This window comes from Varanus komodoensis, unplaced genomic scaffold (genome assembly GCF_004798865.1).
Source record: "Varanus komodoensis strain SLA01 unplaced genomic scaffold, ASM479886v1 scaffold6_4, whole genome shotgun sequence".
Lineage (NCBI taxonomy): Eukaryota > Metazoa > Chordata > Lepidosauria > Squamata > Varanidae > Varanus > Varanus komodoensis.
In genome coordinates this window covers 11,222,102-11,248,665 of record NW_025336347.1, presented here as the reverse complement: position 1 = coordinate 11,248,665, position 26,564 = coordinate 11,222,102, and the positions used below count along the sequence as shown (strand labels likewise).

Below are 26,564 nucleotides of genomic sequence, written 5' to 3'. Positions count from 1 at the left end.
CCTACTTCAAGGTGCTGGTCTTAACCTATAAAGCCCTACACGGCTTGGAGCCACAATAGCTGTTGGAGCACCTCTCCCAGTTCTGATCTATGCAGATGCTATGCTCAGCCTCTGGGGCTTTCCTCTGAGTGCCAACCCCTTGAGAAGTTCAGAGCTTGGCAACCAGGGAGAGGGCTTTTCTGTGGTCCCCCCCACACCTTTGGAACGACCTCCCTGCTGTGGCCCGCCTGGTGCCAAATTTACTACCTTTTCAATGCAAAGTTAAGTCAGCCCTCTTTGCAGAGGCCTTTAAAGACTTTCCTGGTCAGTCAGGGGCCTGACACAATTAGCCAGGTACTTTTCTTTTTTATTCTTTGCCAAATCTTTTTATTGCCTTTTATACTATTTTAAGCTAAATTCTTGTTAATGTTTGTATTTACTGTAATTTATTTTTTTGTATACTTTGTCGTAAACCACCTGGAGTCGTTTGGCTATTGGCAGTGCAGGAATTAAATAAATAAAAGACAACAACTGAGACTTGTGAGTCCAATTCATTAACTATGAAGGGCTCTTTTAGGGGTTTTTTGTAGCATTTTAGCATAGATTCCAAGGCAACTGTAGGAAATTGTCATGGGTTCCAATGAAAGCTGGATCCGTTTGAAGTAAGAAGACTAAGGGCAACGTGTTTGCAATCCGTGAGCAGCATGCCACTGACTTCAGCAGGAAGCTGACTGCTCCCCATGTCTTCTGCTAATACCACAAAATGGTTGCCCTGGTTCTGTCTCCATGCGTGAACTGCCTACTCCAATGAAGAAAGTGCGCTTGAACGGGGCCTGCCATTGCCACCTCTTGTCACAGGCCAGCCTTCTTGTCTGCAACAGATGTGGTCCTTGCTATGCTGCAAGTAGCTGCAAGTCTTAGATTTGGTCAGCACAGATGGATGAAGGTTCTGCTCCAGTTTGTTTTTACACACATTTACCAAAATGTGCACATTCCTTAATTTGGGGAGGGAAAGACTGTAAGGGCTGTTTATTTGTTTGTTTGTTTAAATGAGCACAGGAGAAAGTGAAACTTACAGATCCACTCTCTCTCAATGGAAGCTCAGAGAATGCTTTAAAGAACTGATGGCGTTCTGATTGGACTAGGTTAATCTACTGCAGAATATTACTGCATTATTATTACATTGCATCCATATTCCACCTTTCTTCCTCTTGTGAGTAACCCAAGCAGTCTTCCTTCACTTCATTTTATCTTCACAACAACCACAACCCTGTGAAGTAGGTTAGGTTGATAGTTTCAGCCCAAAACACCCAATAAACTTCATGGCCAAGTGGAGCCTAGAACCTGAACCTCTCATGTCCCCAGCCCAACGCTTTCACCACCACAATATACTGGCTCTCATTAAATGTTGTTAAATATCTTCTTGCATGTCAACAGACTTGTAACTTCTGCTTCAGAGATCATTTTAGTAATACTTCATTGCACATGTTCATCCAAATGTATCCTTCTCTGAACATGGTTGACCAACGTTAGATGCATAATTCGTGTTCTCATGAGGATAGAAGTATCTTCCTTTCACTACTATGAATGACATCTCAAGGCTTATGTTTGATCTCTTTCTTGTGGCATCATATTTGAGGCTTGCAGCTACATTGTGATCAACTAATATGCTGGCATTTTTGCTCCCTTCATTTGTTTCCAGGTGATTTGGCCTCAGCCTTGAACAAAACTGGCCATCACTGGTTCCCATATGACTTGAAACATGTGCCCTTCCTTAAGCCATCTCCAAATTCCACTAATATGCTTCTGTACCCACTTCAGTCACTCAGACTAGTCATTAATGTAAAAATGCCCATACCATTGGATCTTTTAAACATTTTTGCAGCTGTGCAAGAACTCTTGACAGATAAACAGTTTCTGTGTGGCTCAAAGCACATCTGAAGGGTACTTCAGTACACTTTCATTTAAATAATCTATCCTAAGCACACAAGCCTTTCATTTCCTATTGATTTCAGAAGAAAGAGCAGAAGCCTGCTTTTCAAGCTTAACTCTCTAAAATTGGATGTGCAATTTTTCAATCGTAAGTAAAAGAGCAACATTTCCTTGTCAATGTACCGAAGACAGTTTAAGTAGTAACCAGAGAGATATTGGATAGCTTAGAAAAGATGGGCACAGTTTTCATACACCTAAAACATTCTGGAAGGAACCCTGTGTACAATTATTATATCCCCATAAAATCTGCCTGAGATCCATGAACCTTCTGCATGCACAACTGAGTGTAAAGGTGCGGACTGTAGTACAGGCAGTCCCCACGTTATAAACCATTCCTGAGAAAATGGAAATTCGCATAGTTGGCTCTCCACATGTGTGGGGACCGGGGCACAGGTTCCTAGTGAAAGTGGAAAAATTGCTAATATCTCTAGACCATCTTCCTGCCCAAACTCACCAGTGCTGCCTCTTTAGAGCAAGGAAATGCCAGAGAGATTTCCCTTTCCAGATGAGTGGGCAGGAAGGCATGCCTTGGAGGCATCCCCTTCTCCCCTTTCATTTCGTCTTTCTGTATGGTGAAGACAATTTTCTGCAGTAATTTTAAAATATTATTAGGCTTTATGGAAGTTTGTAAGTATGGGTTGCTTGTAACTTGGACCTTAGTTACAAATACCTCATGGTGGTCCCTTTCAAAAAGAACAGACATACCATTAACATTTGTGACAACATCGATAGATACGGGTATCCTCTGAAAGGTATTCTTGGATGTCAGAGTGTCCTTACATGTGCATGTGAAAACAGAACCTCAGATGCACTGAGCTTGCAGGCCTCAGCCCATACTGGCTTACAGAAACCTTTCGAGAAGTCAACTTTCCCTATCCGCCCTGCAGTGTATATACTAATTGTAACAGAGTTTTGTGAACCCTACTTATAATGCAGAATGTTTCTATCAAAGGTTCTTTAACTGTGATACCAAAGAAGTCATATTATGCCATTATATATCCCCATTAAAAAGTATATGTGGGAATGACACATGCTATAAAAGTCAGGATTAGTGAACAAAAAGGCTACATAAAGAGCCAAAGGATGCAAGCCCTTCTTGTTTAGCATTTCCTTGAATGCAATCTGAATAATCTGAAGTTCTGATGTTTGGTAAAGCTCAAGGAGGGTTGTAGCACCACGAATGTCTACAAAAGCAAGTGTATTGATCCATACTTTAATGACTAAATACTTAAAGAGACAACACTTCGAAGTCAATCAGTGTGGACTGGTGGTTAGTGGAGGGCAAGCACTTGGGAGATTTGGGTTCTAGTCCCCTCTCAGTCATGGACAACTTTGGGATAATCTCTGTAGGAAAAAAGGCAGGATAAGATAAACAAACAAACAAACAAACGAGACATGGACTGGAGAGGGTAATGTCTCAAAAGAAACCATTAACAACAGTGCTGTGGACTCTGGAAGACTTCTACATCTTTCACCCTTATGTGCATGCAGCAATCTGGAAAACTTTTTTTTAATTTATCTTAATATTTATATACTGTCCCATTCCCATAGGCTCTGGAAGGTGTACAAGAAATACACCGTAGAAAAAAATTGGAATAAAGTGCTGAAGTTTGGGAAATAGAATTCTAGTAGGTATTTCTGGTAGGGTGCCCTTTAAGGAACCAACTTCAGTTTAAAGGCTTCTATTACTAAACCTGTGATTGCAGTCCAGCATTTAAAGAGTGATCCAAGCTTTCTTTCCTTTTGTAGGTTCTTGGAACAGAAACCTCATTAGTATTACAGTTAACTTTCTTTTTTATCTGTGCAAGTTTCTATACAAAGAAAGGTGTGTGCTTTTAATTTGGTTCAAAATGGTGATTTTATTTGTATGAACTTATGTTCAGGACTACCAGAGTTCATTGTCTTTCTCAGAATTTTATATTCACAGTGTAATCTAAGGCTCTTTTCCTTTTATATTTTTCTTATATGCATATTCTTTTGCATATAAATGCTCTTGGTTTGCCAAGGTCTATGAATTGGTGCCTAAATTAGTGAGTTTTTCACACACATGGTCACTTAGGAAGCAAATTAAAGATTTTTTTACTTGAAGGTGGAGGCACTGGAGAGTTCTATATTGTCAATGGGTGTGAGAAACTTGGATTGGGATGTATGTGTGTGGGTGTGCATGCATGTAATCTTTCCATATATCTTTTCATATACTAGATCAGCAGTACCCAAACTGTGTTATGCAGAACACTAGCATTCCACGAAAGCCTCGTAAGGGTTCCGTAAAAATCTCAAAAATCAAATTAAAATGGATTTTAAAATGAAACTACATGAGGCCAACTATTCAACTGTCAATTGGTGTCCAAGCAGCAAACAAGGAAATGCATCATGTCATTTGGTTCCCAGGACTCTATTGCGCAGTGTTGGGAATAAGCAAAAGAATTCATTTGGGACATTACAAAATAATCACTTAATTCATTCATTATATTTAAAATGTTTTCTCCCTACTTGCAAACCTAAAACATTATACAAAGCACTCAGGCAACAGGAACAGATGAAAGAAGGAAGAATATTGTGGGATCGCAATGCTCAGTAAAAATCAGGGATAGAGTGAGGGTTCTGTGGGGGAAAACTGCCTTCAGAAAGGTTCCATGACTGAAAAGGTTTGGGAACCGCTGTATTAGATCACAAAAGAAAACCAGCGGTCAAAATACTTCTGCTTGTTTCTGGCACTGAATAATCCTCCTACTTGATTTTGCTTTCTTCTGTTGTCTGATGACTTTATCTGTGTAGCCTGGACAGCTGAAGTTACATTACCAGGCTTTTTAGATTTTATTCATCTTCAGTCGTTTGATTATCCCAATTGTTTTATTGATTCCAGGGACTGCACCTTGAACTGTTCATATATCTGTGCAACTCTTTTAAGTTCAGAAGGCAACTTTAATGATTGATGTGCATGTTTGGAGAGAAAAACCCCTGCAACTCTCTGTATGTCCCAGCCAGGCATGGCTGATGGGGACATGCTGGTAGTTCTAGAATTTCTGATAATTTCCTCTTACAGAAAGTAGAAAAACAATTAGAGGATCTGCCATCATTGACTTGATTCCAATCAACAGGGATGACCTAGGGGATAATCTGTCAGTTATGGAAATTCTGGGGGAAAGTGACCATGTGATACTTGAATTCTTGATTCTAAAGGTAGCAAAAGCTGAATGTAGCCAAATGCATATTCTGGATTTAATGGAAGCCAGTTTCAATAATTTCATCACAATGAAAAGCAAGGTTATACTGTAAGTGTCTTGAAAGAGAAAGGGAGTCCAAAATGGGTGGGGATGTTTGAAAAAGGAAATTCTAGAGGTGCGATGAATTACAAACCATTCCAACAAGAAAAAAGTTACCAAAAACAAAACACAACACAGAAGCTTCACATAACACTTAAAATTATCTGCAAACAAAGAAGGGACTTGCATAGAAAGTAAAGGAAGGTCAGGCTACAAAGGAAAATTATAGGCAGGAGGCACAGAACTGCACCAATGGCGTCAGGAAGGCTAGTGAGGGATGGTAAAAGCAACAAATAGCCTTTTTCAGATAGTGGAAGACAGAGGAAAGAAATGGTGGTTCAGCTACTCAGTGTGGATGGCAAAATGATAACAGAGAAGTGCTCAATTCCTCATTTAGCAGAGTCTTCTCCAAAAAGCAGGTCTATGAATCCCCAGCAGAAATTAAGTACAAACTGAAGGGGCAGGATTGAAGCTTCAGATAAATAAATGGTCTTTAAATGAGTTCAGATCTTTCTTTGAATGAGTTAAGATATCCAGAGCCTGATGAACTGCATCCTAGAGTAATTATGGCAGAAGAACTGTCAGAACTACTCTATTATTTTTGAGAAATCATGGAGGATGGGAGAAGGGCCAGATGGTTGAAGAAGGGTAACCTTGTCCCTGTCTTCAAAAAGGGGGAAAGGAAGTACCTGAGAACTACAGACCAGTTAATCTGACATCAATTTCTGGAAAAATTTTGGAGAAAATTATAAAGTAGTCACCCTGCAAACACTTTGAAAGCAACACAGTGATTTCTAGAACCAATCACGAGTTTGTCATGAATAAATCTCTTGCCAGACTAATCCGATCTCATTTTTTGATTGGATAACTTGGTGGACTGTGGGAATACTGTGGACCTAATATTTCTTGACTTCAGTAAAGCTATTGACAAAGTGCCACATGATATCCTGATTAGCACACAAGCTGAAAGTGGGTTAGATGGAAGAACTATCAGGTGCTTCCACAGTTGGCTACAGAACTGGATCCAAAGAATGCTTATCAATGGCACCTTCTCAAACTGGGGAAAGGTAATAAGCAGGGTTTAATCTTGGGAAAATGCTCTTCCACATGCTCATTAATGGTTTCAATAAGGAGCTACATGGAATGCTTATCAAATCTGCAGATGACATAAAATAGTGTGAGATACTAATACTCTGGCTAATAGAGGTAAAATTCAAAGTAAATTTTATAGATTGGAGCACTGGGCTAAAAGCATTACATTTAATAAGGAGAAATGCCAAGTTCTGATCCTAGGAAAAAGAAAGCAAATTCAGTTACAAGAAGAGGAACACTTGGCTCAACAATACAATATGTGAAAGGATTTCAGAATTGTCACAGATTACAAGCTGAATGTGTGTCAACAGTGCCACTTTGGGTTGCATTGATAGAAATATCACTTCTAAATAATAGGAAATACTAGTTTGCCCCCATGCAACACTGGCCAGGCCTCATCTGGAGTGCCACGTTCATTTCTGGGCATCACAGTTCAAGAACGATACAGACAAACTGGAAAAGGTTCAGAGGGGGCAATGAAGAAGATCAGTGGACTGGAAGCAAAGCCCTTTGAGGAAAGGCTGAAAGAACTGGGCATGTTTAGCAATGAATAGAGAGGACTAAGGGGAGATATGATAGCACTCTTCAAGTACAGTGGTACCTTGGCTCACGAACTTCATCTGGTCCAGGACTCTGGTTAAATTTCCAGAGTTTAAAGTTAAAGTTTAACTAAAGTTAAATTTCCCCATAAGGTTCAGTGTAAATAAGGTTAATCCATTCTACAACTTTTTTTTTTTTAATCAGAAAATTGTGAAGCAAAGTGACAAAGAACAACAAAGATCGTGGCCATCTCCCCCGCCCCCCCGCACACCTGAGCACGAGTGCGGCCATCTCCCCGCCCCACCAGCACAACCGCGATTGTGTCCATCATCCCTGCACACGCCCATCATCCTGACACGCTGAGGGAGGGGGGAGAGATGGGCGCAATCGCAGGCAGGGGGGGAGATGGCCAAGATCCTAGTTGTGCTCGTGCAGAAAAGACGGGTGCGATTTCGGCCATCTGTCCCCCCGCTCCGCACGACTGTGACCATCTTCCCCCGAGATGGGGAGATGGCCGCGATTGTGGTCGACACCCAATGCGAAGTCCGTGACCTGAGTCAATTTTTTAATGCAATTTTTGTTCGCGACCCAATTTGGTCGTGAACTGAGGCGTTTGTGGTTTGTGAGCTGAGATACCACTGTACTTGAAAGGAGTTCTTGTCTTGATCATCCCAGAGTGCAGGTCACAGAATAATGGACTCAAGATACAGGAAACCAGATTCTGGCCAAACAGTACCAAAAAATCATGACTGTTAAAGCAATAGGGCAATGGAATTAATTTCCTGAAGAGGCTGTGGGCATTCCCACACTGGGGGAGTTCAAGACTACGCTAGATGACCAGCTTCCAGGGACGCTTCCACTTGGAGTCCTGCATTGAGCAGGGGCTGAACTCAAAGGCCTTACTGGCCCTTCCAACTCTATTATTCTATGATTTCATTATTATTTTCTGACTGAAAATGCATAGAATTGCACTCCTAACTGCAGGGGTCAAGCCTTTTTATTCTGTTTCTGCTTGCCAGCAAGGCCAGTCAGGGGGAGCTTTATGGCATTTTGACTTTTTGTGTAGATAAGAAAGGATAATAAGAGATTTTCATTTTCAGAAAATCATGAACAAGAGGTTGAAAACAAGAGGAAAATAAAAAAACGCTAATCGGGAATGTGGATCTGTTGCCTGGTAACATACTGTAATATGCCCGAAAGCCTCAACCTACATCTGACATGTTTTCTCCTGATTTGCAGGGGGTCTTTCTCTTACCTTCTTAACTTTAACACCACCCTTTGGCGTTTGTTTAGTTGTAAGATTGTATCCAATCATCTGTTCAGCAAGCTGCCCTACCACTTTTGGGCTACAAATAGAAAAAGAGAAAGAGCAACAATCCCAATCAATATAACTTTTTTTTAAAAATCCTGCAAAGAATTAAGGATTTAAAAAAAAATCAGGCTCTAATTTCTTGACTTACTCCTTGGTTAGGTGTACACCTCCTTTCAACCCACTGCTGAAAACACCTTTTCCTCTTCCTCCAGCTAAGATTTGAGCCTTTAACACTATTTCTGTAGCTTCTGTAAAGGAAACAGAGAGAAAAAGAATCTGTTATTATACTGTCTGAATGCCTTACTAGACCAACAGTAATGCTTAGCCAATTTTATCAAGCTATTTTAGTATACAGCTGAAAGAACAACCATTCTACAGAACATTACATTAATGCTAACATTATTATAATACCTTGTTTTTTTCAAGATTGTTTTAACCTGGCTGCACGAGTGTGAAGCAAAACAACTTCTCATACAAAAGTCATTGAGACGATGCGGTTTGGCTTCAATTTATATTCATGCACACGCACAAGCTCCAACATACAGCTGCTAGTTGGGTGGTAGAGGATGAGCCCAACTAATGTTAGGACTATGCAGAACCATCTAAAGTTAAGCCAACTTAAGTAGATCCTCTGAAATATATGTAAGTAGATCCACTGATACTCATAAAGAGAGTAGTCCTATGGCCCCTAGACTGTTGGGGTGGGGTAGACGCCCAGCTCTGAAATCAGAGACAACTCCTTAGCTGCAGAGCTGGGAACTGGAGCACCCAGCCCTTGTCTCGCACAGTCAGAGCAGAAAGAACCATGCTGATTGCTCTGCAAGGCTGGGAAAATGACCTCAGAGAAGCTTAAGAGGAGACTCTGGGGGGCAAGGAAGAGCAGAGATTGCCAGGGAGAGGGGAGACTGTAATGACCAGGATGGAAGGCATCCTGATGGTGTCCTAGCTGCCCTCCCTCCCTTCTCTGGAACACCTTCACTAGATGGCCAAGGAGGACTGTTCAGTGAAAGAGTGGGAGAAGCAGGGACATGCAAGGTCCCCTCCATCACTCCTTCTGGTCTGCATGGGATGAGCGTGAGCCTCTGAGCTTGAAGGCTCACACTCATCTCGATTAGATTGTGCTTCAGATCCATTAAATGGGATTTAAGTAGACTAGCATGAGGTACAACCCATTGGAGAGAGACCAGAATAAGATTGGCAAGTGTTCGTTAAAATACTGTTCATGTCTTTAAAAAGTACCCATATAGACTCAGACCAGAGAAGCTACTTTTTATTTATGTATTTTTCAATTTATATCCTGCCTTTTTCCTACAAAGGGCTCAAGGCAGCTTACATCTCCTCCTCCATCTTATCCCCACAACAACAACCCTGTGAGGTAGGTTGGGCTGAGAGTCTGTGACTGGCCCAAAGTCACCCAATTGGCTCCATGGCTGAGTGGGGACTAGAACCCAGATCGCCTGAGTCCCAGTCCCATGCTCTTCACCACTACCCCACACTGGCTCTCCAGTGAACTGGTATACTTCAGGCATACCAGTCATCTTTATGGCAAATTTGCTCTCTTTTTCTCCCCCCCCCCCCCACACAGAGACATCCAGATTTGCTGGACCTCACCCCTCAGTATAATAATCATGCTGAATGATCAAGCACCAGATGGGGAAAGGCTGTTGTACAGGAATTGCACTGTGCTAAAAACAGCTTGGATACTGCAAGAATATAAATATAGTTTCTAGGCATGAACAGTATGTTCTAGTGCATTGTCTAGGGCACAGAAGGGCTTATTTCAAAGTAACACATTGAAGTGGAATATTTTTAACATAACATATTCTTAACAAACAAACAAAATCCAAAGAGAAGAGGAATCAAGTTGTGTTTAACTGCCAGTTTTAGATGCGTATAAATAACTATAAACTAGCGAGCACCAGAGTTTTCCCCAGTCACCTATTTAGGACGAGCCTCAGGAAACAGGGATGAACCGGCAAAGTTCTTTAAATCAGCAAGAATATCCCTAAGGGAAAGTCATGTCCAGAATTGTCTCAGCATTCCAATGCTGCAGAAATATGCAGTCCTACTAAAAAAGCGGGGGAAGCAATCTGGAACATATGATGTCAAGATAGAGCCCTATCGCCCCACTCCAAGGAATAGACGCACTTGCAGAGAGTACACCTGTCTCTTGCACATTTCAGGCTGCTCAGATAGATCACTGGATTCCCAGAAGGAGGCAGAGGAGCAAGGGGGAGAGCAGGAGTTCACCCATTCAAGGTTAACTAGCGAAGCTTCTCAGCTAGAGTGGGAGAAGCTGCCTGCTTTGGAAGGGGCTGAATGGTTTTCAGGGTGGGAGGGGGAGCAGATGTGAGACCAGGCCTTGACCTGGTCACGAGTTGGCGGGGAACATGCACTGCTCAGTTAGAGGGTGTTCCTGCTGTGGATCCAGGATGGAGACAGGAGGAAAGTTTCCAGCTTGGAATGAACTCTTTACATGGGCAGGTGCTTCTCCCTCAACTTTGGGAGAAGACTATTTAAAGTTCATACTGTGCGGTGACAGTATAAGAATGCAATATAAGAAATGCATTCAAAGGGATGGTTTTGGGCTAGATAAACAGAAAGAAAGGAGGGAAGGGACCATCTTATGACAGATACATTACAGAGCATCAGAAAAATTGTGCTCTTGTGACCAGTGAATCACACAGGCAAGCTCCAACTAAGGCCCCTTCAAGGAAGCATTTGAGTGCTGACTGCCCTTTTGGTACATGATATCAGATGCATGAACCCCATTCCAGGAAAGGAAGCCATTTTGCAAAGCAACCTGGTGATGAAAAATTGTTGACAAGGAAGTATAATTCTCACCATATATATAGGTACATTGCATGCATTGCATCTTCAATCGGTACCCTCTGAAACCTGCAACAGATGTTCCACCATTCTTTCATGTAACCTGTTTTGCTCCATGGATCTTTCTCTGAGGTCAGACTGCACAGTCGATAGTTTCTGAATGTGGCTCAACCAGGTAACCCATTAAATGTATCTTTGACTCTTCACATTTAATGTGCATGGTTCTTAAAATGCAAATAGCTCTGTGAATATGTGTGCATGCAAGCTCATTGTTGGCACTGCAGCTCCTGACCCTAACAGCTGATAGTTGAAGAGAACTTTTTGTCATCACTTTTCATGCCTTAAGCTCAATTAGCTCTCTTTCTGTCTTCAGTCACGGAGCTATGCAAGAATTGTGTGTTGCTGCAACTAGGTACAACAGGCCTGGAAGGGCGGGGGAGAGCTCAGATTTGCTCAGAAGAGGAAAACCTGTCTTGCAACATCACATATTAACAGCAAAGCTTTGGTTCTGATATTCTTATTTCAACCTTGGCTGCTAAATTGACCATTTTCTGCACTGTAACAAGCAAAATCCGGCTCCTACTTTGTGCGCTGGGGGAAATGAAACAGATATGGTACCATCAGGGCTTTGTCACAGAAGTTCCGGCACCTTTTTTGACGGATCTTTCAAAGTGACTGTGAATCGCCCTGTTGGGCGTAGCAGGTCGGCTGCAGAAATCATTAACGTAGTGCCTGCGGGCCGCTTGCGCGTCGGCGCTGATTGTCCGGGCTGATAGTGAGAGCGCTGCTCGGCTTGGGATCGGTCGTGTGATTGCGCGCTGACTCAGCCGGCGGCGACCATTGTGTAAAAGTGTAACCCCAAGACGTGAGTTCGGGCACCTTTTTTTTTTTAATACAAAAAAAGCACTGGGTACCCTTATCTTTTTTTCAAAGAGGTGGAATGCAAACAACATTGGACAGACTGGCTGCAAGGTTAAGGAGAGATTTTCTACAAAAGAGGAAGGATCTGGGCAGATAAATACCAGGTTGAATTGGATGATTCCTTTCCACTGATCCAGACCATCCTACAGGAGAACCAAGTGCATGCTGCCCTGCTTCTACTTTTGTCCCACAGGGACAGGGAAACCCAGGATAGTGTGGACATATAAAACCCTGCAAACTGTGCAAGCGCTGCATATAGATGATGTGCCAGGCTGAAAAAGGAAGTTTTCATTGGCTGCACAATATTAGCTAACGTGCACGCAATTTTAAATGCACAGGATGCAGTTGGATGTTAAATTCCTGCAGGAACAATGTGGGGATGGGGCAGGTACCTGCTCACTCCTCTCCACCTAATGGGTTGGCTCAAGGGAGTGGGACTATTAGTCCAGCCTATGGGTGCTCTTCCTTGGATTGCTGTGTGTTTGTGTGAGTCCATGTTTGCTTTGGAGAAAACTTAATACCACCCTCTTCTTTTTCTTATTTCTTCTGACTGCAAAGCAATAGTCAGCATGGGTGCAATAAGGGGGATTCTACTCAGATCTCAAGGGATGCAGCTGGCGCGGTGGTTTAAACCGCTGTGCTGCTGGGCTGGTTGATTGAAAGGTAGCCGGTTCGAATCTGCACAACGGGGTGAGCTCCTGTTGCTCTGTCCCAGCTCCTGCCAACCTTGCAGTTCAAAAGCGTGCAAATACAAGTAGATAAAAAGGTACCACTTCGGTGGGCAGGTAACAGCGTTCCGTGCTCCTCGGTGTTTAGTCATGCCGGCCACATGGCCACAGAGACTGTCTGCAAACAAACGCTGGCTCCCTCAACTGGGAAACGGAGATGAGCACCGCCTCCGAGAGTCAGGCATGACTGGACTTAACGTCAAGGGGAAACCTTTACCTTTACTCGGATCTCTCACAGTGTGTGTGAGTATAAGTTGCAGCCACGGAGGGCTCACAGCTGCACAATGCTTGAATTTCCAGCCCATGCGGCTTCCCCAGCAACCAAACAGTCCTGCCCTGGTCCCACCACTTTTCCATCCATTACAGATCATTTCATGGCTTCCGGCTTTTGCATTTACTGGCAGTAAGAGCTTGAGGCTACCCTCAGCCTTTGACTACTCCTGCCACTGGAATGCGGTACCAACACCTCTAAAATGGAGTTTGGCCCTTGGGCTGAAAAGGGTTCCTTCCCCCTGGCTGTAACACTCCCTATGCTCTGAACACAGCAACTTTGGAAGGGGAAATTGTTTTAGGAAAATCTGAGGGAAGTCATTACCCCCCTACTCCTGCAAGCCCCTAATCGAATCCCCTGTGCAATCTGTAAGATTTTTAAAAAGAAAGGGGGAGATCTGTGATGGGAAGCTCTTGGTACACTTCTGGATTGTTCCTGACTTTTTTAGGAAATCTATGCACGCGACAGACAGGCTGGCAACAGGATAGATTAGACGTGTTGCTATCAAGCACAGACAATCTTAAATCTGATGTGCTTTCTTTATTGTAAAAGAATAGAGTTTTAAGTAGGAAAATACATTCTATTTTTTTCTTTCCACCAAGCTTCTATGAAGTGTGCACTAGAAATATCTGTTTTCCAAGCACTTACTTTTGATATATATTGCTTTGAACCTTAAATCTTTCCCTTGAAGATCTGTCATGCATCCCAATGCACCCCCTTTCCCAGTGCCAGCTTTTCTATAATTCATGCCACCCAAAAGGCAGATAACAAGGAAATTTAAATGCAATAACAACACCACCAGAAAATGCAGTTTTATATCTACATTGTCTAAGCATACAAATTATTATGATGAATTTAAAAATAAATCACTTTCTAGATGACAATAGCAAAAGTCAGAAATTACTCCATCCCCTCTGATAAAGCATCTATTTTGGCATTGTTAATGGCCCCTACGAGCATTTAATTAGATTACTTTGAGTTGCTAACCATCCTGACAATGAAAGCCTTGTATGCACCATGATAAGTGCTGTCAATTCTGACTGCGATCATTACCCTTTGTGCCACAGGCTCTTCAGGCCAAGTCAGTTGCATTCATACCCTGCATGCTGATTACTTCCTACTTGGCAATAACAAATATGAAAGGGGCAAGAAGAGGGGGCGGGGGAGAGGGGACTGAAATAGGTATTTTTTAACATTTTATTGCGTTAATCTGCCAATGGAACATGAAGGCAGCAAAAGACCTTGCATGGACTACAAGTATGAAAGACATAAGTGCACAAGGAAAGTAGGCATAACTACGTAAAGGTTAGACCTCAAGTACTAATCAATATAGCGACTTAGCAGAGCACTTTACAAACAGGTTCTCAACGCCCTAGGGGAAAGTGACATGAAGTAATTTAATTCCACAGTTATTTGCTCAAGCTCTGGAAAATGAAGTAAACCAGCCAAATCTTATTTTACAGTAACCAAGCCTGATGGTTTAGTATTTACCAAGTTGATTCACTTCTGCAGTGTCACCACTTCCATTTTATTTAAAGATCGGATTCCAGAAAGCATACCACAACTAATTCCTATTTGTGTGTGTCTCTCCGTGTGTAGTTTATTATTGTTCTTAATGCTGTCTCCTGTCAGAATTCTCAGATTACATTAGGAATGAGTACTTCACACGAGAAATTTAATTGTATCTGAAATACATACATGCTTCAACTACCCTCACAGGGTAATGCACCCAAGAAGCACAGTTCCTAATAGGCTTTGTATGGAAATGAAATAAATCCATATTCAGAAAACAACATTAAAATGGATCTTCTTAGTTAATGTCTGTCAAAGAACTTCAACAAATGTACAAATAATTTAAAAAGGCCTTTTGCATGCTAGGCCTCAGCTGTGCGCAAGCTCTCTTCCCCCAACTCTCATTCTTATGTACTTTTATCTATCTTAGAAAGGCACTACCATGACTACTAAGGTGTTGTGTCAATATTTACCACCATGAGATGTACTCTTAGGCAAGATGCCACATTCCCAACACCGTTTCATTTTGCTATTAAGGCCTCTCAATCAATTGCCAGTCCTGTCTATTGATAATAAGTCTTAGTGTGAAATTCATTAGAGTGTTTGTTTTGCAACTCCAAACTAAAAACAGATTAATAAGATAAGTCAGGTGTTTGATAAAGGTGCATTGGTTTTGTTGCTAATTTATTCATTTGCTATTATGCTGGAAAATTTAAAAATGCACTATTCACTCTGAAATACTTTCCTTACAAATTATAGATAGATTTTGGTGGTGTGATTGGCTAACCATATTCACATGTAGAGCCCCACAGTATTCAGGATAGGATGTGGGTTACATCAAAGTCCTACGTCAACTCTCCAGGAATGTGTGTAAGAACAGTCATGATGGTGTTGGCCGGCACCACCACTCTCTCATCATTCCCATTGTCCACATCTTGGACTCCATGTTTGCACAGTGATCTGTGAGGACAGACCCCAACACTGAACACTGCAGTGGAATCAGAATCCCCCCCCCCCCCCCCCCCGCCGCCTACACATGCACAAGGAGTGCAAGGGATGGAGCTGGTGGCGTCATTCCATTAGTTGATGGGAAGTGAGGATGGAAGGGATTTGCCTCTCCACTTTGCACCTTTCCAAATCTGCTCCTGTGGATTGGGAGATCCCCTGGAGCAGATCAGGAGGATACATGTGGTGCTGCAATGGGGAGAGGAGTTCTATTACATAAGGGGACATCCATTCATGAAAAGGCTGGACACAACCCAACATTTGCATAAGGCTTCTCAGTACTTAGCTAATTAGGTTTTTTTAAAATAAACTCTACAAGGGAAAAATATCCTTTAATGTTCAGGAACAGAAAGAAAGAACCTTGGCTGCTGTATACAGATAACTGGTTTTACGAATACCATTGGGCTTGGGAAGGAAGAGATTGTTTTCAAGTGGCTCATGTCTGCACAACCACACAACTACTCTGCAAGGGTCAGACGTCAGGCAGCTGGGTTCCAGGAGTTGTGAGAGCCAGCTGTCAATCAAAGTGAGCCACAACATGGCCCCAAACTGGCACAGGGTGAGGTCCAAAGCAGCAAACAAAGATCAGAAAGGCCAGAGGGAATACCACAGTAATGCCAAACTGGCTCAAGATGCCAGTGAAAGGGAGAAGGACCTCAGGCAATGTCTCTCCTGCCAGAGACAAGCTGCTTCATAAATAGAGCTTTGCAGTGTCTGATGGAATAGGGCTTGGCCCTTGTGGCCAGCTGGCTGAATGCTCAGGCAGGCTGGCACTGCAGCTAAAATGGTACCCTCAAAGCACAGGGCTCAGCCTGCCAGGTCTGCACTGGTGGCACAGCACATAAGGGCCGATGCTTCTCTTTGGAAAGCATTTGCCTATTATCAAATTCAAAGCCAACAGGAAAAGATCTGAGCTGTGCCCAATTCTTGCAGTAGACCAGCCTACTCTACTAATTTCTTGCTTGTTATTTCCTTGTCCACACTAGATTTTCATGTTTGCTGGAGCAAATCTTAGCAGCTTTAACACTTCCAAGACCTATGCAGTCCCTTGGCAATCCTCCTTAAGGAAGCTTCTGGGACGGGGTGGAAAATCTGTCAGGGTGGCTTGGCTGCCTGAGCTCAAAACAGTTCTCCTACAAATAAGTCCCACTGCATTAATCAGGGGAGGTGTTTGCATGTAATGGTGGCAAACCATGGGTTAATAAATCCATGCTATGCTGCAGACCATGCCAGGCACAACCTGCTACCTTTCTGAATAACTTACCACTATCTGTAGGTTAACTGTGGGTTGTTTATTTTTATTTATTTATTTATTTAGTAAACTTCTATGCAGCCCCATTTGCCAAAGCCTCGGGGCGGCTCACAGACATAAATAAACTTCGTTAAAATAATATAAATTAACAGTATAAATTAAGTCACCCTGGCCAAAGAATAAAATAAATACTATTAACAGTTAAAATGACATTTGAATAAAAAGGACTTCACCTGGCACCGAAAAACAAATAACGACGGCACCAGGCAGACCTGGGAAGCACATTCCATAGATTGGGCACCACCGCAGAGAAAGCCCTCCTCCAAGTACTCACCCTCCTAATTTCCTTCACGGAAGGTTCCCAGAGAAGGGCCTTTCCCGCAGATCTCAGGGGGTGGCTGGGCATATATGGATGTAAGCACTCCTTCAGGTAACCAGGACCCAAGCCGTTTAGGGCTTTATAGGTCATCACCAACACCTTGAATTGGGCCCGGACTTCAATGGGAAACCAGTGAAGCTGAAAGAGAACTGGAGTCATATGAACTTAATGCCCAGTCCCCGTCAGCAGCCTGGCAGCTCTATTTTGAACCAACTGAAGTCTCCGGACCGTCTTCAAGGGTAGCCCCACGTAGAGTGCGTTACAGAAGTCAAGTCGGGAAGTCACCAACGCATGTGTCACACTCGCCAGGCAGTCGTACTCCAGGTAGGGGCGCAGCTGATGGATCAGCCGAAGCTGAAAGAAAGCGCTCCTCACACCGCTGTCACCTGAGCTTCCAGTGAAAGCTCTGGGTCGAGGAGCACTCCCAAGCTGCGGACCTTGTCCCTAAGAGGGAGTGCAACCCCATTCAGGACTGGGTTCAATTCACCCTCACCGAAGCCCGATCTGCCAACCAACAGGACCTCCATCTTGTCTGGACTGAGCTTCAGTTTATTGGCCCTCATCCAGCCCATTACCTCGGCCAAGCACCGGTTCAGCACAGCCACTGCCTCACCTGGACTGGTGGAAAACGAGAAGTAGAGCTGGGTATCATCAGCGTACTGATGATTCCGCAGCCCACACCTCCTGATGACCTCTCCCAGCGGTTCCATGTAGATGTTAAACAGCAAAGGGGACAAAATGGACCCCTGTGGTACTCCATGGCATAACTGCCATGGTGCAGAGCCATAGTCCCCCAACACCACCTTCTGGAATCGGTCGTTGATATAGGAGCGGAACCACTGCAAAGCAGTGCCTCCAACCCCCAATCCCGCTAGCCTATCCAGAAGGATACCATGGTCGATGGTATCGAAAGCCGCTGAGAGGTCCAGAAGAACCAACAGGGACGCATTCCCCCTGTCCTTCTCCCTGCACAGGTCATCATACAGGGCGACCAAGGCAGATTCAGTACCGTACCTGGGTCTGAAGCCGGACTGAAATGGGTCCACATAATCAGTTTCATCCAAGAGTGCTTGGAGTTGTCCCGCCACCACCCGCTCCAACACCTTGCCCAGAAACGGGATGTTGGCCACTTGTCTATAATTAGTGGCCATCTCTGGATCCAGTGATGCTTTCTTCAGGACCGGTCAGACTACCGCCTCCTTTAAAGGGGCAGGTACCCGACCCTCCCTCAGAGAAGCGTTAACCATTTCCAAGATCCAGATCCCAATCCCGTGCTTGGCGTTGTTTATTAAGCAAGATGGGCAAGGGTACAATAGGCAAGTGGTGGGACGTACTCGTCCAAGCACCTTGTCCACATCATCAGGCCGCAATAACTGAAATTCATCCATTAATTTTGGACCAGACGGCAACATTGGTATCTCCCCAGAAGCCTCTGATTCACTAGTAGAGTCCAGCTCGTAACAAATCTGAGCGATTTTCTCCCTGAAATGCTTAGCAAAGTCATCACAGCAGGCCTTCGAGGGTGAAACCAGATCTTTCTTAGGGCCAGGGCGGACCAGGCCTTGTACCACTCGAAAAAACTCTGCCGGACGGCATTTTGAGGAGGCAATAGAAACGGAAAAGAATTTCTTTTTCGCCGCCCTCACTGCCACAGCAAAGGCCCGATAATGGGCTCTTAAGTGTGTTCGGTCAGATTCATCCCGTGATCTCCTCCACCTACGCTCTAGCCGTCTCCCAGCCTGCTTCATCACCCGCAATTCAGGTGTATACCAAGGGGAAGAGTGGGCTCTGCCCGGTGGGAGAGGATGCTTGGGAGCGATCGTGTCAACAGCCCTGGTCATCTCCCCGTTCCACAGTTCGACCAGAGCCTCGACAGGAGCACCAGTCTTGTCAGCCGGAAACTCCCCTAGGGCCTTCAGGAATCCGTCCGGATATATCCGGCTCCGGGGGCAGACCCACACAATCGAGTCCGCACCCTTACAGAGGGAGAGGCCACTCTCGAGCACAAACCTCACCAGGAAGTGATCTGACCATGACAGGGGTGTCAGGCATAAATTCCTCACCCTCAGGTCACCCTCTTCCTGCCCCGTCGAGAAAACCAGGTCCAGAGTGTGTCTGTGTTCATGGGTTGGGCCTGTGACATGTTGAGACAGCCCCATGGCCGTCATGGAGGCCATGAAGTCCTAAACCGCCCCGGTCAGACCAGTCTCGGCATGGAGATTGAAGTCCCACAGGACCAACATCCTGGGGGTCCTCAACACCAGGTCCGAGATGATCTCCGTCAGCTCAGGCAGGGAGACTGTTGGGCAGAAGGGTGCATGGTACACCAACAGAATCCCCAGTCTGTCTCAGTCGCCCAACACCAAGTAGAGGCACTCCAGCCCTGGCCTCGAAGGGACTGGAAGTCCTGTGAGGGAGATGGAGGCTTGATAAACCAAAGTGACTCCCCTCCCCTCCAGGCATGGACGGTGCTGAACCAGATACCCATGCGGACACATTTGAGAGAGGGCGACATCCCCCTCCCTGCCCAGGTCTCTGTTATGCAAGCCAGGTCGGCCCCCTCATCCACAATCAAGTCATGGATAAGGGAAGATTTATTGTGGACTGACCTGGCGTTAAGCAGCAGCATCGTCAGGCCCGAGGGGCGGCTGACAAGACTACCTGGAACCCTCTGGCTGGGGGCAGAACCAGAAGGAGGGACAGGTGTCAGCCATCTGTCCCTCCTCCTTCTACGCAGACATGTTAAGCCCCCACCGCTGTAACGTCCATTGCCCATGACCACCCCAATGGCGGCACCCACGTGCTCCCCAGGAAACTCAAGCGTCGACATGGCCAGGGACGACTCCATAAAAACAAATTAAAATACAATAAAACTTTAAAACAATCAAAAAAACTCGCCATCTCCCCCCCGATACAAAATTAAAATTCCACCCACCGACCTAGTCCCCCGCCAGCCCAGCCCCGCACGGCCACAAACGGCGGTGACCGCCCTTTGGCCACCAGCCAGAGGCCACCGGGCCCAGGCCGCATCCGGAGGGTTAAGCCAGCACCCGCCTGCGCGCCCCACCCCAATCTGGCGTTGTTCTCACCGACGCTGGCGGGGGGGGGGCAGGGAGGGGCGCGGAAACCCGCCCGGTGGCGAGATGGCGGCGCCCACCTCCCCAACGTCGATGGCGGCCCTGGCGTGGCCCTGGCATCCTCCGTCCCCGGGGTGGCCCAGCGGTGGCTGTGGGAGCGGCGTCAGCTGGCCCCCGGCTTGGCGGTGCGCCTCAGGTCCGCCGGCAGCGGCAGCGATGACAGCGCGGCGTGGCAGGTGTTCCGAGGAGGAAGGGGGAGGGAGCTCCAAGGCAGCTCACAACTAGCTCACAACTAACCTATAGTAGTTGGGTTCAGACGTTATGTCGCAAACTCTGATCAGGAGCTGAATATTGCCCAGAGAATAAATGCCCAGAGAGTGTGAAAGGGTGCTTTGCATCAGACTGACCATTAAGGTTCAATTTGCCATGATTACATGTGCCTACATATTTCCCAAGAGCTCTAGTATGCTATGCTAATTTTAATGACAATAAAGTTCACATGAAACCAGTTTCTGGTTGGATGGAAGCTCTGCAAACCATAATAAATACGATTATCACCTTTGCTTTTTCAAAATACATGGAAGTTGTGATTCAAAACTAAAGGAATCCATCATTCCAACTCTGCTCCTTCATAGTGCCTTTTTTTTCCAAATGGCAACTTGGTGAAAAGCAGCTTTTGCTTGGAGGATGGTGTCCAATTCAAAAGATGTGTACTCAGTCTGTCACTACTGTGAGAGCAAATGAATTAAATCTTCACAGAGCAATTCTTCCAAGGGACAAAACCTTCAGTATTAGATTTTACAATACATCTCCTTGTGTTTGAGCATTGTGAATACAAATTGAAATGCTACACCTTGAAATTGCAACAAGACTCCATACTATAATGAAAGCTTATTGTGAATCAATAAAAATTGGACCTACTTTAGCAACTATGATTGCTCTGGTCCACTGGAAATGCCAGCAGCAGAAATGAGCAGCTTGTTTTCAGCCCACTGCTGTGTATATTTAAGTGCTGGATTCGTGATCATGAAAAAATATGGTTTGGCGAGAACAGTGACTGCACCCCTAATGTGGGATTGCTAATTTTACCTACCTACGAATTGTTTTAATATTCTATTAACATGAATGGGGTTTGCAGGCAACATCAAGAATAGCAACAGAAATATTTTGCTTGACAGATAAAGAGCATGACATTACAGTTTTATCAGGCAGCTCAAGATAACCCTCTTGTTGCAGAGTGATTAAACAACAACTGAAACTTTCTCATGGAGGCTGTTGCCACTTATTTGTTATGGACCTCAAGGCAACTAACAAAACTGGACAATACATCAACAAAACTACATAAAAATGAAAAACAACAGAAACAAACAATAAATGAATGTGATTGGTCTGACTTTTTAAAAGCAGGATATAAATACAATTAAAAGCTCAAGAGGACAGGAGAAACCCGGTTGTCCAAAAGAGAAGAAATGAAGATGCCATGTGACCTCCCTAGGGATAGAGATGGTGCTCTTACCAGTGCCAGTAGCAAGCAGTTCTTTAGGTACCCTGATAGTGGGCCATTAAAGGGTATAAAGGCCAAATTGCACATCTTGATTTGATCCAGGAAACAAACTGGCAGCCATTGAAGATGGTATTACAGCATCCTAAGAAGCCCTTGACTACCGTTCTAGTCAATTGCTATTTTGCACCAGCTGGGTGTATCCTCATCTATAAGTCATTACAGGCAACTTGTCCAGATGTTACTACAGCACTGATTACAACTCCCAACAAAGTAGAGTGTACTCATACCTGCTCTCTGTCCATCGCTGGGCATGGCTGGGCAACCTGCTAGCCCACTTGATGGATTGCTGAGAGGGGATTACTGGCCTCCTCCTGCCTGTGTTTCTATAAGTTGCCAGCCTCATAATATTATGTGGCTACCTTCCCAACTCCTTCTCCTGGACCAGCCCTCTCCTTCTGGCCTACCTTTCCCTTTCTTGAGACAGTCTAGTCTTATAAACTACACAAGGTCTGTAAAGCAGGGTGGACAACTAAAAATTGGGGGCAATTCCCAGCTGCTAGACTCCACTGGGGGCCACACCTCTTTCTCTGCATTGCCTGCAGCAGCCAAAAAATCATAGTTGCAGGAAACTGCTTGGGAAGGGATATATTTAACTTGGAGGAAGAAAGCTCAATTTGATACTCCATAGCTGTTTGTCACCGAACAGTGGTGGCAAGCTGCCACTTTTCTGTGTTGCTGAACTACTGAATTTTAGCAATATGGAAGTGGCAACAGGGGTACTGAAGGCTACACTCCAAGGCCATGGAAGGCTGAACATGGTTGATGGCTTCATGGTGTCCAACCTTCTATAAAGTCACTCCAACTCTTATTTCCCTAATAATGTGGGTTGTCATCCAACTTTAAGCTTGTATCTGATGACACCTGGGGTTACAGACTTCTCATGCCTCTTGCTACATAAATCCTGCAGGCTATCTCTGTCCAGACAGCAGTATAGCTGAGCCACCATCCAAAACTGGTGGAAGGTGCTCTGAGCCACTGAAGCCACCTGCAACTCCAGTGACAAAGATGGCCCAAGGAGCACCTGCAAGCTACGAGCCTGCTCCTTCAAGGGGAGTGTAACCCTGTCCAGAAGAGGTTGAATTCCCTCATCCAGTCAAAAAAACCACCCGCCAAGAGCATCTCAGTCTTGTCCAGATTGAGTTTCAGTTTGTTAGCTTTTATTCAGCCCATTGTTGCATCCAGGCACTGACTGGTTCAGTACATCCACAGCCTCACCTGCTGAAGATAAAAAGGAGAGATAGAGCTGCATGTCATCAGCATATTGATGACAGCGTACTCTAAGACTCCAGATGCCCTCTCGCAGTGGTTCCATGTAGATGTTAAACAACATGGGAGACAAGACTGACCCCTGGGGAGCCATACTGGAGGATCCAAGGAGCAGAGCTGCATCCTTCAAGTACCTCCTTCTGGAGCCTACCATCCAAGAAGGAGTTGAACCATTGCAATGCAGTACCACTCACTCCCAACTCAGACAGTGTCTCCAGAAGGAGACCATGGTTGATGGCATTGGGAGCTGCTGAGAGGTCCAGGAGAACCAACAGGCTCATACTCCCCATCTCTCTCCTGGCATAGGTCATCATACAGAGCAAACAAAGCTGTTTTCATGTCAAAATCAGGCCTACAACCTGACTGAAAAGAACCCAGATAATCAATCTCATCCAGGAGTGCCTGGAGCTAGCTGGCCACAGCACACTCAGGAACTTTGCCCAGGAATGGGATATTTGCCACCAGCCTAAAATTATTGAGTCCAGGGAGGTGTGGGGCAGGAGTGGTCTCACCTCAGTTTGTTTCAGGTGGCCCAGAACCATTCCTCCCTTGCCCAGCCAACAGTTCTCTCCCTACTGCCTTTTATTAGCCAGAAGGAACAAGGATCCATTAAGGGCATGATTGCACAAACCGGTCCAAGCAACTTTCAACATACTCGAGCTGTATTAACTGGAACTCATCCAACATAACTAGACCAGACTGTGCTCTGAACATCTCACTCGATTCAACTGCTATACCACTGGAGTCCACGTCCTGGTAAATACAAGAGATTTTGTCCTGGAAGTGCCTAGTGCATATATTGCAGTGAGCTTCAGATGATTCCAAGATCAGCATGTAAAAGGCCCTGGACAATCCTAGAGAGCTCCGCTGGGTGACAAATAGAAGATTGAATGGAAGCAGTCAGATATTATTCCTTGCTGCTCTCACTGCCTCTAAATATATTCGACTGAAAGCACAAACTAGGACTCAGTTGTCTTCACTAGGAGCTTTCCTCCATCTGCACTCAAGCTGGTTCCTGAATTGTTTCACCACTCTCAGCTTTGGGGTATACCGTGGAGCCATATGACCTCTACTACAGTGAGAATGCTGAGAAGTGATTGTGTCAACCACCCAGGTCATCTCTGTATTCCAGAGAGCAACCATGGATTTGACAGGACCGCCAGCCATATCAGCTGGAAAATCCCCCAAAGCCCTCTGGAAATCAGCTGGATCCCCCAGGTCCAACTGCCTGGAGGACTTCAATATTGCCACTGAGAGAACCTCTGTCAGTTCAGGTAGGGAGACTGTTGGGTTGCGGGGTGGACAGTACACCAGCAGAGTCCCCAGTCTGTCACAGTGGCCCAACACAAGATGCAAACACTTTGGATTAGGGATCAGACAGAGAGGGAACCTGGAGAGCGAGACAGAATTTTATAGACCTCCCCAGTCTTCCAATCTACCTTGATGCTGTACTAAGTACCCAAGTAGGCAGGGCTGGGAGATACTAACCCCTCCCCCAGATTCACTTCCCAAGGTCTCAGTTATGCAAGCCAGAGCAGGTGCCTCCTCCACTATTAAATCATGGATGTGGGAGGTCTTATCATGCACCAGTCTGGCATTCAAAGGCAGCTCCAGGAGACCCAAAGACAGGCTGAAAGGGCAACCACAGAGCCTGCAGTTGGGATCAAGGTCAGAACATGGCTCAGTTGTTAACAGCCTGGGCCACGTTCCCCTTACCAGGCTAGCTCTCACCCAATGTCCTATCTTCCCCTGCCCATCACTATGGTAAATGGCCCCCCATCAGAGCCTCGCCGTCCCCATCCTCCACACAGGGCCTGTGAAGAGGAACCCCCTCCCCACAGACAATGGTAATTGCAGCATATTTTTCCTCCAAAAGAACAAGAACGTTGGCAAGGGCAACTGCATCCCAAAAGCAGCCTCTGGTTTTAATGATAGCACTCCCACAAATAGCAACGGAGATATGAAACCAAGGTGTGAAATTGAAGTTTCTCTATAAAACACAGATCAACCTCCCACTCACAAGAGTAATCCAGCAGCGTCATCTTTATGTTAAATGCCTACCTACCTGCCTGGTTTTCACTTTTAAATGAATGCCCTCCCTCATTCTAACAATCTCATCTGCTTCTTGGCCACGTCATGTGCAGCCATCCTTTTACTTGAAAAGTTTCCATATCCTGTTCCTTACACTTTCTTCACCCTAGTCAGATAAATTTTCACTTTTATAACTCTAGAGTCTTTAAAGTATTGTATATTTATTACAAAATTACAAGCCTCATTAAAATCTATAATGATAAATTACCTGGTTTCTTGATCCTGTCAACGGATTTTATTAATTGTTTTCATATCCGTTGCTACACACTTCACCAGTATTAAAAAAAAAAAAGTAAAATGATAGATAAAATCAACCATGGTAGATAAAATCAACCGTGGACAACTACTGCTGTCATAAATAATCCAGATAAGATCCCCAAGAAACACACACCAAGAGAGCACAGCATCTTTCCTTGTGCCTCTTCTACATAGGCAGTCTCCGAGTTACAAACATCCAAGTTACAAGCAACTCATACTTATGAATAGACTGCCACAAAGGCTAATAATCTAAAAAAAAATAATAATGCAGGAGATACAAGAAATGAAAGAGAAGTGAGGGTCTCTAAAGAATCACCATAGAGAGAGAGAGGAAGTGACAGAGAAGAGCGGGAGGACCCCCAAAACATCACCATAGAGAGACTAAGTGAAAGAGCAGAGAGGGAGGCATGCAAAGCAAACCTTCCTGCCCCGCCCATCTGAGAGGGAAATCTCTTCAGCATTTCCTTGCTGCAAAGAGGCAGCCCTGATGAGTTTGAGTGGAAGTGAGGGCAGGCTAGAAATATTCATGTTTTTTCCACTTACAAGGGGGACCTGATCACCACACATGTGGACTGCCAACTATATGTGATTCCACTTACGTACAAATTCAACTTAAAGATGCATTTTTATTTTCTCAGGAACAGAACTAGTTCATAACCCAGAGACTGCCTGTATTGCAAAATGTATGTCTGTGCAGCAATGCTCCGGGGTCAGTCATAGCCATGGATTAGAACATGGTGCTGTGCTTAGTCTTTTAGGATATGGTGCCAGAGCCTGTATTATACCAATATTAGCTTCTGGTGCAGCAAGGGAAGAGATCATAGAATCATAGGATAGTAGAGTTGGAAGGGGCCGTGAAGGCCATCAGGTCCAACCCCCTGATGTTGCAGGACACCAAGTTACACCTTCCCACTCAGATGGCTGTCCACTTTCACCTTGAATGTCTTTAGTGTGGGAGAGCCCACCACCTCTCTAGGCAAAAGACATATTGCTCTGACAGTGAGGAAACTTTCTGATATCTAGCCAGAATCTGTTTTGTCTCAACTTGAGTGGATTACTTCATGTCCTACAGTCTGGTATGAGTGAGAAGAGAGTTTTCACTTTGTGACAGTCTTTCAGGTATTTTTAAAGTGAGATCATGTCCCCCCTCAGTCTTCTCAAGGTTAAAGTTCTTTGTACTTCCACATCTAAATCATTAATAAAGATGCTGAAGAGCGCTGGGTCTAGTAC

General features: G+C 44.8%; 1 protein-coding gene and 1 long non-coding RNA gene across 2 annotated transcripts in view; one reads left to right on the top strand and one right to left on the bottom strand.

Annotated features, from left to right (window-relative positions):
- Positions 1-26,564, bottom strand: part of SUCLG2 (succinate-CoA ligase GDP-forming subunit beta) — a 239,240-nt gene that overhangs the window by 109,917 nt on the left and 102,759 nt on the right. Inside the window, exons 3-4 of the mRNA XM_044451756.1 lie at positions 8,330-8,429; positions 8,125-8,215 (exon numbers count right to left, since the gene is read on the bottom strand). Of these exons, the coding sequence (XP_044307691.1) occupies positions 8,125-8,215; positions 8,330-8,429 (191 nt within the window). The remainder of the gene's footprint in view (positions 1-8,124; positions 8,216-8,329; positions 8,430-26,564) is intronic.
- Positions 4,830-22,748, top strand: LOC123034427. Its single transcript, XR_006416747.1, has 3 exons — positions 4,830-5,990; positions 10,834-10,840; positions 22,738-22,748. It is a non-coding gene; the product is annotated as an uncharacterized LOC123034427 (long non-coding RNA).